Genomic DNA, 13,790 nt, shown 5'->3' on the forward strand with positions numbered 1-13,790 from the left:
CTCGTACGCACAACTGAAGAACAAATCTGTACGTACAACGGTTCTTGCATGAGGCCCATTGTTCTTTTTTATAATGTGTTTGAATATTGTTGTTGTTGTTATTACTTTTATTATTAATAATAATAATAATAAATTTGGGAAGACATTTACCAAACAAACAAATCAGCATCATGATCACCCTGGTTTCTAACATTTTTTATTAGTTATGAAAAACACAACCTGACTAATGTCTACTGATATGAAATGTCTTCATAATGAACATAAACTTGAGCTGACTCTCTGAGTACAAAAAGATATACAACTTTTTAAAAATCTRCTTAATTTAAAGTTATTCTCAGTGAGGTTTTGGATCACAGAATAGGTCAACAGGCCACTTGTCAGGTTTTGTTTGCCGAACTGTCAACTTAGTTTCTCACATGCCATTCATCACAACAGGCTAACTAACTAGTGTGCAATACTTGATTAAAAGTTAAATTACATGAACATGTTCGGGTATATTTATTCTAATAAAGACAGGGAGACAAAGTGGCTCAGAGAGGAGGTAAAGTTCTGAAGCTCAGCGCTGGTTTTGGGCAGCACGGCCTGCGGACCAGAGCCACTAAATTAGCACCAACTTAATGCCAACACGACGGTAACAACAAGCTAGTTACTGGTTAGCCGAGCTAGTTAAGAAGACACCTAGCTGCCTGTTTGTGGCACGGTGTTTTTAACGAGTAAACATTGTTTATTATTAGCCGTGACGTTAGCATTGAAGGTCATAAGTTAGCCATCGGCTTTGAACAACAGCACCTGCTTACGTAGCCGCTAGCTTTAGCAGCTAGCTCCTGTTAGCTCCTCAAAGTATCGCTACTCACCTTCGACTGCAGCTGCGGCCGACTCCCGCCTACTGAACAGTTTCAGCGTCCAACTCGCTGTAAATTAATTCTGATTAGCAGCGATAAGTGATTTTAATCACGAACGAGGCATAGATTTCAGAAAGTCTCAGCCACATGTCTTATAAGCTGGCTGCGAGTGTGCGCTTCTGATGCCCTCTAAAGGAGCCTCTGAGTATTACAGCCCAGCTAGTTTATTACAAGAGAAACAGAAAGTTACATTTCAAAATATATGATTCATTTTATATCATACTAAATAAATCTGTTAAATAACAGCTGACGCCAGGGTAACTTAAAGAAAAAAATGTTTTCTAAAAATAAATAAACTAACCCAGCTCCACTCATATTTTTGTACCTAAAATAAGTTTTCCATTAAAAATATAATATTAACACATTTATTAGTTATTAGTTCTTTAAAGTTTGAAGCAGTTTTTGAGCCGCAGTAAGAACATATTAACAATAAGATAATTTTGTGCTTCTCAAGGTTGTCAATTTATCAAGGCTGACATATTTACCTTATAAACAATTTCATGCAGTCATGCTCAGAGTATATGACTCTCAGCTACTACCATATCAAACTGATGCTAGATAATGAAGCTCATGATCTGTAAAATTGAAGTTGTAGCCATTTTGTGTTGACTAAAGTTGATTAGCTGTTGGGGGCAACTTGAATTAGTTGTAGACGTACATCCTTTGATTTCTTGTTGAAAGTTTCAATAAAATACATCCAGTTGTTCAAGAGATATTTTGCTAACAGGAAAAACTCCCAACAGTTAAGAGTCAAAGCTTCAGAGATCTCACTCAACGTGTGGCCCTTTAAGTATTTGTTAYGAATGACTRTCAGYGACTCCGACACCAAATTTAAACYCAGTATTTGTCAAATTTAGATTTAGTTGAAGTCAACCCAATTCAAGATGGCCACCACAGCTAATCAACATTAGCAAACGTAAAAATGACTACAACTTAGTTTTTCAAATGAGCTTAAATTGGTGGGGTAGTAGCKGAGAGTCATACTGTGTGCCAACAGATCTGTTTRCACTACAGCACTGATCTTAATCTGTAAGCAAAATGTCTCATGAACAACTTAAATCAAATTTAATGAAACTTTCAGGATACAATTATTTCTGCAGCTGAGTACRTTTTGGAGTCGACCCAATTAAAGATGGCCGCCACAGCTTAGGAATAAAGAATAAGGATCATAGGAAATAAAAAAAATAGCTATAATTCAGTCATTTTAATATATTTAGGTCAAATTTGGTGTGGTTGTAGCTGAGAGCGATTCACATCACATGCTCTAATGTGCCCCTTATTGTATGAAACAATTATTTAAAAGTCTAGCATAAACTGTAAGGGTCAACCTCATTTGTCTGTTAACAAAATACGTATCTCCAGAACTACAGGATGGATTTGAATAGAACTTTCAGGATACAATCTTTGGATGCCTCTCTGCAAATAATTAACTTCTRGAGTCAATCTAATTAAAGATGGCCACCACAGTCAACTGATCTTCGTAACCAATAGAAAGTCAGTTTAACAGATTTAAGCAAAAGAAAAGCAAAAACCAAGAGTAAACCCTCATACCAAATGTTCAGTGTTTTATTTAAAAACTATAAACAGTCACCAAAGTAAATAAAGCCAATCTCTAACAGACTGTTAGGTCTATGTATAGTCACACATCCTACTGACACGGCAGAAATGAAGATGGGTCGCCCCGGTCCGATGCTAAYACGACAGGCAGTCATATGTTACACAACACACGGCAGAGAGGACAGTCTGAAGACGTGAGCCGGAATGTGGCATGGTATTAAGAATGAAAAAATAGTACAATAAAACTCCACACTATATTAAGATAGAAAAAAGTAGTGAAGAAAATATCATACCTGCACGTAAAGCAAAGAACACAGGAGAAAACCTGTATAAAAACTCCATGTATTTAAACCAATTTACAAATACAAAAAAAGTTTTGGTACGCGCACCGTGCCCGTACGATGACAAAAACGCTTACAGTGGATATATGTTTCTGTGTGTGTGCTGAGGGGGGGAGGGTGTGTGAGGGGACAGGAAGAGAATACCTTCAATATTCTTTTTGTTTTTTCATTTTCTTCTACAAAATGACATGAGATATATTATTCCATACTCTTTCAGCCAGCAAAATGAGTTCTCCAAGGTATTATAATACAAAAAATGTCACAGTTCCACAAAAAACTGTTTTCCCCCACCCTAAGCTTTACAGCATCAGTACCTTTGCAGAATTATTTACAAGTTTTAAGTACATTCATCCACTGCTGAGTATAGAATCACATTAGATACAAGTGACCAAGGATCATTAAAAAAAAAACCTAAAAGGAAAAACAAACATACTACTTTATTAAATCTTGCCAAAGTAATGCTTCTATTAACCCCTTAGAGTTAGTTCTCCAGTGGCTGCATCGGCATGAAAGGATCCTCTTTATATATATTCACAATTTATTTACAAGATTCTTTTTTTTATTCATCGTAATGGTATTCATTTCAATAATAAATAAGTGAAAATATATTGACTCAAGTAAGAAAACCAAGCTACCAAGTTTCTAAAAGAAAAAAAAAWWWTTTTTTCTCTGCACCAGTTGCCAGCAGAGTCCTCCTCCTCCTGTAGCTCCGCCCACTTCTCCCATGCCCCGCCCCACCCTTGCCCATCCAGACTCTTCAGTCACCCCTCGCCTCAAGCGCGCTCCCATTCATGGGGATGAGGAGGAAAGGAAAAGAAAAAAAAACTACACCTAAAGAAAATGTGCTCATGTTTGGGGGTTTTATGGGCAGAGTTCCTCAGGGAAGCTGTCTCGAGCCCCTCCTGGTGGGCAGCTGGTGGAAGACCCCGCCTCCTGCCCCGCCCCAAGGCAGTTTTTAGTTTTTACTTTGTCCTGCGTGGTGTGGATGGAGGAGGGGCGGGGTGAGGAGGATGAAAGGGAGATGAGGGCAGCAGCAGGTCTTCGTCCTGATTTGCCCTGCCCTTTGACTCCGCACCCTTTGTGGGCCTGCTACGGCTCACYGGGTGCCTTGCCGTCGCTCCGCTCGTGGAGGGGGCCGGGGATGGTGGGTGTCCGTTTGACCTTAGGCCTGAAGCGAGCGCGTGAGTTCGTAAAGGCATTTGGCAAGCGTGGTGGAGACCTCCATGTTACTGAGCGCCAGCACAGACAGGTGCGTCTCGTGTCTCTTTACCAACCTGAGGGGAGGGAGAAACAACATCTAGTTTAACAGTCGTCCTTTTTTTGTCACCTAACATCCTGTAATCCAGCAGCATACTTACATGCGACCACAGTCCGAGTGCTTGGCGATGTTCTTTAACGTTAAGGCAGCAGTTAGTCGAATGTGTTTGGTCACTGGACCCTCCTTCTCGTCCTGAAACAGGAAATAATGATTTAAGAAAAAGGCTCAGTTCTTTGGTTCAGTCAAAAAAGAAAAACTAAACACAGATGTGAACACTGCTGAAGAGATGAGTGGAGATTATTTTCTGTCCAGGTGGCAAATATTATTAAAATTATTTATGTTATATTATTACTCCTCCTCTTTTGGAGAGATCACACAAAAAAAATTCATCAAAAAAAAAAGTTTCGATTGGCCTCTTTCAGTTCTGAGATACACTTCACTGAAAGAGCCTCCAGATTCAACAATCATGATGTTTTCTAACTAMAGAGAAGACTGGAAGCTGAAAGCTAAGCGTCCTCTACACAGGCTGGATGTAAAACAAGCTTTAACCTCCGCCCCTCCATGTAAACACAGTAATTTGTTACACAATATGACTGGCAGGTTTTAGCAAGTCAAATTTAAGACCTTTTTAATGCCGCATTAAATGAAATTCAAGACTGAAAAAACTATAAATGCAAGCAATGGCTGTGGTATTTTGCTGTAATACAACCAAGAATGTGTATCACTCAATAAAACATGTTTAATATAAAGATTTTCAGCTCTCTGGTTCAATAATTGTATTGTATAAGTGCAGTTATTTGGTTAGACAAATCCAACAAAAAATGTACATTTTAAATATACATTTACTAAATACATTCATGGCATGAAACTTAATTGTGTTTTAACCTCCAGTTTTGTATTTATACAAAAACAAGTCATCCAGCTAATTGGGATGCAAGTTATCGATTAATGGATTAATCTRAAGTTGATTGATCTTATCGATCGACTAACGATTAATTGATAAGCGTCAATTTTCCTAAAAACCTAACATTTCTCTTGAATCAAGAGTCTTTCTATAACAWGAAGGGCTAATTTTGTACACACTAAATAAAAAAGTACAGTATTTTAACAATTCATTGTGCCAGCTGTGTGAGTAAACACTGACTGAATGAACAGAAAAATGTGGATTTCTCTCACATTATTAAACTTGGACATATTTACAAAATATAACAAAGAGGAATCTGTTAAGTTGCTAGTTGAAAAAAAAAACATAAGTAAAACACTTAATCCATCCTGAAGATGAAAAACTTAACTKAACTTAATTTAAACACAGGGTAATATTTTAAGATTAACTCAAAAACAAAACATAATAAAATATCTCTGAAAGACGTGAGATACAAATGAGTACTGGCAATAGTTTGTTTGTTTACACTCCGTCTGCTTCTGTCTTAGCTGGGCTGCTGGACATGTCATGATCTGACATCAGTTACTATTTATTAGACTGGTTCACTGGCCGGGTTATGTCACACAGATTAGATTAACTTCATATTTTTAGTGACTGTAATGTTTTTGTTTTGTTTTGCTATTTCACATGAAGTTAAACTCAACGAGAGGAAGCTAACGCTAGCCACAGTTAGCTTACCGTTCTGTCGTCCTTCTCTCTTGTTTTAAGCATCATACTGCTGGATAGTCCGGTACACCCTTCAGTACTTTTCCTTTGGGTTTGGTATAGTCCATTATTATTGTTCTGTCGCAAATAAAACTAAATAAGACTCGCACGTTTGCGGTCCCACTCACATTATTGAGACAGCTTTCTGCTGCTCAGTTTAACAGGGCCGGGGTAAAGCAGCAGCGYGCTCTGCTGGATGAAGTCAAAACTACATCGAAATAAGGTTTAAACGGATGTTTTCAATTAATCGAATGGAAGAAACTTTAATCTAACAAACCATTAATCGACAATTAATCGTAAATCAATTAATTGTTTGCATCCCTACCAGCTAATCTTCACTAAATTTACACTTCAACCTGCAGCATGAAAATCCAACTAATTTCTTAAGGAAGAGAGGTTTTTAACAACTTTTCTGAAGTTTATTTTTATGTAATATCAGTGTTTTGAATTGAGGGACTCTGATATATTTTAAAAATGAGCACAGAAAGTCCTTTTCAAAGAATAAATTAACTTTTTTTCTGTTTGACATTTTTCTCCCCTAAAACGATCATTTCATTCAAAGGGAATATTTACAGGATTATAGCTCATGTAGTCAAACTATTCAGTTTTTATGTTTGATCATTTATAAATCATGTTTATCACAGATCAGTTAGTAGTTTAGTTTCTAAACATAAAAGTTTAGCACATCCAAACAGACAGAACACCTCATTATTTTTAAAACATTTTGTGGAATTAAGTTGTTCTTTGTGAGTTTGAGAGAAAATTAAATTTAAAGTGAAACAAAAGTGTTTGCTGCGATCTGGAGTCTACAAACATTCATCTTTTAGTGTTAATTTTGTTTAATAAATAAAGCAGCAACTACAACTTGTCTCTCACCGACAGGATGTCTAGTTATGTCTAGTGTTACTGTGATTGACAGCTGGTAGTTTGTTGTCGTGGGACTTTGGTATCTTTACGTTCTGGGTGCACAAAAAACGGTTTAAAAAAAATACATGTTGGCACTCAAACCGAACTAAATACATTCTGATATGACGGAGACAGAAATGTTAAACTCACAGTGAAGTCCCTGAAGACCAGGTTTCTAGAGCCTCTGCGGAGGGCCATGAGAGCTGCGCTCGGATGATTGGCGATTGCTTTCGGTGCTCGTTGTGCCGGAGTGCTGCCTGCCACTGGTGGAGTCCTTCACAACAAACATTTAAACGTCATCAGGAGACATTATGGATAACTAAAGCAGTTTGTTTTTAATGGGAAGAGGAAGGTGTACGCACTGGGAAGAAGCCTGATTGGGGTTTTGTGCCTGCTGCTCCTCTAGTTTGAGTCCAGCCAGTAAAGCCTCTCGAGAACAGTGCTTATCCTGGCAGAGCAGAGCGGAAACAAATCAGACTAATCCTGCAGAGCGCTTTGTTGTTGGGGATTTTATGTCACAACACTAAACGAGCCGGCTTTACCTGGAGATGCGTGATGAAGGAAAGTCTCTGTCGGGGGAAAGGTTCGCAGCCCTCCCACAGACAGTGCCCTCCGTATACCTCCTTCCCACCGTGCTGAGTTGCTGCATGGTAGAACACTTGAGACGGCGTTTCAAACCACCTGAAAAAACAAACAAACAAATTAATGAGCGGGCGCTCATGAGGGACACATGGATTTTTACTGGAGAGGCATGTACCGTTTGCAGGACTGCCACAGACACCGAAAATTCTGCCCCGCTTTCCTGCTCGGCTCCGACGAGGCCGCGGGGCTCGGCTGTGCTGGGAGGTGGGGGCTGTGGTTACCTGTCGCTGCAGGCTGGGAGGAGGGAGGTGGGGACGGGGTTACAGCCGGCTGGAAAAAGAGAAAGGTGTTAAAAAAAAAAAAACGTAAGAACGGTGTGATCAGAACCRGTTTGTCAGCAGAGATGTAACCCCGGCCTGTCTGAGGGCAGAGGTTGTTCTCTCAGCTGGTTTACTGTAGGAGGTGGGTATCAGTGAGAGCCACGTGGTCTGAACTGGCATCACCTTCTTAACCTCCAAACATTCACACAACATCAAAACGTTCTTGCTTTTCTATTTGAACACCCTCTGTGAGCTCCAAACTGAGAAAGATGTATTTAATATATATCAGCTCAGCTAACAACTCTATTGACTCAAAACACTGAAGTTGGGTTCTGATTTGAAGCTGAGAAACACCTTTGTCAAATCAGAAGCAAACGTCAATGACATTTCATAAAAAATACATTTTTTGTGTCATCAGTTTGGTTATTTTCTTAGATAAATAAATAATTACAATAAGARCATGTTCTGAAACTTAGCAAACTGTAAACCTTTCTTTCCTCTGGAGAACAACTTAAACATGACCCTCCACTACATTTGCAAGTAATTAGACGGGCAAATCCTGAGTATTTAATCATCTTAACTTTTGTTGTTGTTTACTTTTATATTTAGCCATTCATAAAACTTTATTACAAAACATWAAAGTGCATCATCTTTCTCACAGCATGTGAACAAAAAATAAAATACATATTAGATATACAAACAATATTCATAAATAAAAAAATCTTTATTTCAAGCCAAGCTATACCTTATGCTAACTCCCTTAGCTTGATGAAAGTGTTTGTTTTGCAACAGTGTTAACTTAAAAAGAAATATAACCAGAAAAAAAACTGACTGTTTTTTTTTTGAAGAATAAAGAAACAYTTGATTTCCGTTGCATTCAGTGCTGAAATAGTCGATATGTTTGAACAAGTCGCTGCACCTGATGCAACAACTTTCACACCAAACCTGCTAGCAGGAGTTAGCGAGCASTTCCTTCCAATTAAGTAGGTGCCATCTCCCTACTTCCAACAGACCAGACACCCAACCACATCACCAGAAACTAAACGAGCGGAAACCATTTAGTGACTCACCGTTGCGCCGGCTGCTAGCGTGGGAGAGTAGTTCCTCTGCTGCGCGGCGTTCTCTATTGCTACTTTGGCTACTGTGCTTGGGTCCGTTCCTGCTGGCACCGCCACCATAGTGGCGCTGCTGCCGGCATTGTTGGGGTCGCTGATGGTGATGATCCGCACGCCCACTTTGTTGGGGATCCCCGATGGGGCCGCYGTACCGCGGTCCTCGTTTTCAGCTGGCCTTTTAAGGCCTCGAGCCTCTGGGACCACTCCGTTGGTGGGAGAGGAGACGGGACTCTGGGAGGTAAGAGTGGAGKGGGGCGAGGAGTTGGGGATCAGCTGCTGCCTCAGCACAGGTGAGGTGAGGCCTGGCCCCAAAGGTCCATTGGTTAATTCTGAGGAAGGCCGGTGGCCTACTGGCTGGGGTCCGTTGGCCAGGCGCTCGGCCTGCTGGGCTTTGGCAGTGTCCTGCTGAGGAGGAGGAGGAGGAGGAGGACTGGGGAGAGACAGCTCCAAGCTCTTTTCCGAGGAGCCCACCTCTCCGTTCCCCAAGTGTTGTTTGGAAGCAATGTGATTTGGAATGTTTTTGTTAAAGTTCCCACCACCCTCCTCCCGCTCAAAGTCACACACCCCATTGACCAGAGTCTTTTTGGGGTCGGGGTTGCCCTCCAGAAGACTGTTGAGGCCAGGGGAGAGAGCCTGCTTCCCGTTAGCATTAGGACTCTCTGGAACCGGGCCGTTGAGTACTCCCTGGCTGTTCCCTGAGTGGTATGGAGGTAGACTAGACTCCACGCACTTCTGACCGTTTAGCAGCTTGGCGCCTGCCGCCACATCGCCGTTACTAGTTTTGCCGTTGGAGGAGTCCCCCTCGGCCAACGAGTTGTTCTCCATCACTTCTATCTTCCTCTCATGGATGTGCAGCCCCGTGRCATCCTTGGCTTCTTCCTCCTTTTGACAAATGATCTTGTCTCCTCTGAGGGGCGCTGGCAGTGGCGGTGGAGGCGGGGGGCCGGCTGGCACGTGATGAGGGACCGCTGGAGGAGGGGGGCCGGCTGGCACGTGATGATGGATCGCTGCGGTGGGAAACGGAGGCTGGGGGACAGCCGGAGCGACGACGCCTTGGCTGACGGCAGCGGTGGAGGTGGTGAAGCCCGTGTTGGGGACGACAGTGAACGTGACCTGCCCTGCGGCTGTGGGCCCCTGGATGATGGCGGTCGCCCCAGAAYTGCTGGTGGAGATGAGCTGTCCCGGTAGCAGCTGGACCGTCTGCAGAGGTGGCGTACCGGCGGCGGGGAGCTGGCCCGGAAGCAGCTGGACGCTGAGCTGCGGATGCTGTGCAGGAGGATTCTGGGTGCTGTAGCCTGCTTGGTAGATGACCTGTGGACTGGGGGCTATCGTGTTGTTGGGAGGGGGCACCTGTGGAGCAGGGAGGATTAACTTTCCTCCTGGTGTGGAAGGCCCTCGCTTTGGAAGCAGCAGCTGTTTGATCAGGCTGGACTCTGTGGAGGTAGACTGAGGTGGAGGAGTTTGAGATATAATTTGTAGAGGCGGTGGCTGATGATGATGCCGTTTGGTGGACAGTGCATGGCTGACAGCTTGACTAGACTGGACCTGGGTGTTGGAGTGAGGAGGAGGAGGAGGGGAGCAGGGACCGGGAGCAGCTCCAGGCTGCCCCGCTACCTGGACAGTCTGGGCACCAGTGATGGTGGAGGGGTTGGCGAGAACGATCTGGTGTATGGCAGGGGTGTAGGCGGCGTTGGGCTGAGGGTTGGGACTGACTATCACCACGCTTTGCTGCGGGGCCTGCTGGGTGGGAGGAGCTATCGTGGCCGCCGGCCCACCTGACTGGTTYGCTGCTGGTTTGGGGGCGATATTCTGAAACGTGACACGTGACCCTTGGGAGTTGGGCACGCTTGCATTAATCGGCGCCTGACCCACCTGGAYGGAGGGGGCTGAAGCCACGGCACATTGAGGTTCTACCTGTGGAGCGCCGCCTGGGTTCTGAAGCAGAGGTGGATGCTGGGTAATGGGAGGGCACACACCTTGTACCCTGGCGGTGAGGATGTGGCCTTGTGGTACGGGCTGAAACAGTGTGACGGGCGTCCCGGTGGGGAGCATGGGGGAGTGCTGCTGCTGGGACGTCAGTGGAGGGGAGGGGTTCTGGGGGCGGTGGTTCTGGGTGGCCGGGGCAGACAGCGGAATCTGGACTACTTGACCGGGTCGGATCTGCGCCGCCAGTGGATTTGGTGGCGACTGCAGAAGCACCTGAGGTGGCACCGGATGACGGGGAACAGTCTGGTAGCTCGCGTGAGGAGGTTCCTGTGAAGTCAAGGCCACAGAGGGGGTGGCGACCCCAGGGTTGTGGGTGGGGCCCGGGACTCGGACCAACTGTGGTCCCAGGTTAGGATGTCCAGGAGGTACACCTGGTAACACATGAAGAAAACAACTTAGAAACAAAACAACAGTTATACACAGGGGTGATAGTGGAAAAAAATCCTAAGCCTGAACTTTTTTCTGCACCCATATGTTGATAATACCAACATACATTACTAGAAAAACTCTTTAAGAATGCAGATATGTACTGAGCAGAGGATTACCTGTGATATATTTTTTAATTATTACTTTAACACAACTGCAAAATCACCGTTCCAGTGTCAACCTTTATAATCAACCATCAACAYGCACATTATGAAAGTTTTTATGTTTAAAAATGGCAATTTAGGATCTTTGTTGTAGCTAAAAATACTGGAACATTAAAAACCTCATGACTGATATTAATGCAGACAAAATTGGTCAACAAAAMAAACAGAATCTAAGTGAAAACTGTAATTTATATTTCATATTTAATTATTAAATACATTACACTTTTCATAAAGGCTGGTTCCAAATACAAACAATTTTGCTCATGAAAACCCCCAAGTGGCCTGTTTTAAACTGGTAGAATAATACAATATATTATACAGCTGATATTTATGATGGGGTTTGGAGGAAAAATGTCAAAACTTATAAATAGACACCCCTGCTACCCTTTTGTTTAAATAAATATACCTCTTTTAGTTAACATTAGGGATACAAGCTATCAATTAATGAATTATAGCTGATTGACCGGCTGGGGGACAGCCGGAGCGATGACATTAATCTAATGATTAACTGATAAGTGGCCATTTTCTTAAAAACCTGAGTTTTCTCTTGAATCAAGAGGGTTTTTCCATAAAGTGAAGGACTATGTGTTCTTATAATATAATGAATTTAAAAAAGCAGCACGTCATTATAATTTAGCAATTAATTAACCCAGCTGTGTTGATTTCTCACACACTAAACTTGGACATATTTTTTTATAAAATATAACAAAACAGAAATCTATTGGGCTGCTGAATGGAGGAAAAACAGATGAAAAAAAAAATTTTTAGATGTAAACTATTTTTAACTTATTATTAGGCCCAATAAGCTCAGCTCAGGAGCAGGTCTCTCCCTCCTCYTYCCCTACTGAGTCATGGTACATCCACACCAAAYGCGTTTTGAGCATCAGGAGCATCTGGTTTTCATGCAAAGTCAATGGTGGACGTGCATCTAGGGGCGTCTAGAAGCAGAGCAGCGCATCTGGCGCATTTGGAGCAGCGCGGCTCGAAGCAGTGCACGTGCGGCACTTCCCAAGCGTCCGCCGCATGAGTTGGAAAATCTGAACTTTTGCTGCTCGATGCGTTGCATCAACCAATCCGAGAGACTCATTTTTCCACATCACAGTTTCCTGAATGTTGCCCACTAAACTGAAACAGACGAACAGGAGATCTTTACCTGAAATCGACTGGATTTTGTGGCTGGATATACAGTATAAGTGCCGATGTGGGGGTCAGCTGGTCCGGACAAAAAATAATTAAATTTTAAAAAAAAGGTCCGTCAGCTGGCAGCTTCTGGAGTGGCGAAACTAACCGAACAAATCGCCTCTAAATCATCTGGTGAGTTTATTATCTGCTGTGCGCAACGTTCGCTTGCTCTTTAGTAATTAAATCAAAGCCATTTTCTTTTATTTTATCTTTATTTCACCCGCCGAGGGCAGACGCTCTTCCCACACCCCGCTGCCGCTGCTGCTTCTCGTTCTGGTCTGGTCTGTGAATGCATCTGTCCAGCATCAAGATGCGTGCGTTTTGAGATTTTTGGAGGCGCGCAACGCGTTTGATGTGAACGTAGCAGACCTCTGAGCTGCTCGCGTCTTCTTCCCCCCTTAGTTCTGTAGTTTTTTTTACTGCTTGATAAATAACTTTAGGCTTTGGTCAGGCAAAAGATCAGAGGATTTTTTATTTTATTTATTTTTTGGCTCTAGAAGGATGAAGCTGACGGTGGACTGAGGTGTTTATTTCCACGGGACCTGTTTCCTCCTCGCGACGCACATCAAATGGCATTTAAAAAGGTATACCCCCCCCACCCCGTGAAAGGATAATGCTACGTTCACACCGAACGCGTTTTGAGCAGCCAAAAAGCGCAAACGCCTCAAGTTGGACGCACTATGTTCAGACTGAAGAACGCACTAGTGTTCAGACCAGAACGAGAACGAGAAGCAGCAGCAGCGGCTGCAGCCGGGTGTGGAAGGAGCGTCTCCTCAGCGGGTGAATAAAGAAAAGAAAATGGCTTTGATTTATTTACTAAAAAGCAAGCGAACGTTGTGCACAGCAGATAATTAACTCACCAGATGATTTAGAGGCGATTTGTTCGGTTAGTTTCGTCAAAGCTCTTTACCGCAGCTTCGGCTGGTCTCTGTCCGCCCCACACCACACCACAGAGGAGGTGGAGTGTCCCGACAGCTTGACAAAACAAAAATAAAACCTACGCTGCAGCTGCTCACAAGATCAATAGTTTAGATCAGGAATAAAAGTGTTGGGTCTTGTTTGACTGAAGTTCGAGCTGTTTTTCATTTCACAATGACGAGCTGATCGCAGACATGTAGCTGTCACTCACTGCCCCGCGCTCTCTGCCTTTTTTCCTCCTCCCGCTGTCCTCCCGTGTGTGTTCTACACACAGCGTTCTTGTTTACCTGTTTCTGCAGGACGTACAGCAGGCTGGGGCATGCGTGTCTCTGTGTGTGTGTGTATGTGAGAGAGAGCAAGAGAGACTTTTATATCAGAACATGGCCACTTTGACGAAACCGTGGAGATGACACGTCATTGTGGAGAGCAGTTAACCAATATGCTAATTAGCCTGCAGTACCACTGCTCAACCCATAGTATGCAGC

At 43.2% G+C, this 13,790-nt stretch overlaps 2 protein-coding genes across 5 annotated transcripts in view; both read right to left on the minus strand.

Moving 5' to 3' along the window:
- scaf11 (SR-related CTD-associated factor 11) overlaps nt 1-1,013 on the minus strand; it is a 33,221-nt gene extending 32,208 nt beyond the window's left edge. For 3 of the 4 annotated variants that reach the window (XM_014018425.1, XM_014018426.1, XM_014018424.1), the window contains exon 1: nt 855-1,012. The gene's annotated coding sequence lies outside the window, so the exon portion shown is untranslated. Of the gene's footprint in view, nt 1-854 lie in introns of all 4 variants that reach the window. The other variant, XM_014018427.1, reaches the window with a different exon arrangement.
- Nucleotides 1,014-2,452: 1,439 nt separating this feature from the next.
- arid2 (AT-rich interactive domain 2) overlaps nt 2,453-13,790 on the minus strand; it is a 55,589-nt gene continuing 44,251 nt past the window's right edge. The window contains exons 15-21 of the mRNA XM_014018429.1: nt 8,585-10,986; nt 7,370-7,524; nt 7,155-7,293; nt 6,975-7,060; nt 6,763-6,886; nt 4,159-4,250; nt 2,453-4,074 (exon numbers count right to left, since the gene is read on the minus strand). Of these exons, the coding sequence (XP_013873883.1) occupies nt 3,963-4,074; nt 4,159-4,250; nt 6,763-6,886; nt 6,975-7,060; nt 7,155-7,293; nt 7,370-7,524; nt 8,585-10,986 (3,110 nt within the window). The 3' untranslated portion in view covers nt 2,453-3,962. The remainder of the gene's footprint in view (nt 4,075-4,158; nt 4,251-6,762; nt 6,887-6,974; nt 7,061-7,154; nt 7,294-7,369; nt 7,525-8,584; nt 10,987-13,790) is intronic.

Source organism: Austrofundulus limnaeus, unplaced genomic scaffold (genome assembly GCF_001266775.1).
Source record: "Austrofundulus limnaeus strain Quisiro unplaced genomic scaffold, Austrofundulus_limnaeus-1.0 Scaffold193, whole genome shotgun sequence".
NCBI classification, from domain to species: Eukaryota; Metazoa; Chordata; class Actinopteri; order Cyprinodontiformes; family Rivulidae; genus Austrofundulus; species Austrofundulus limnaeus.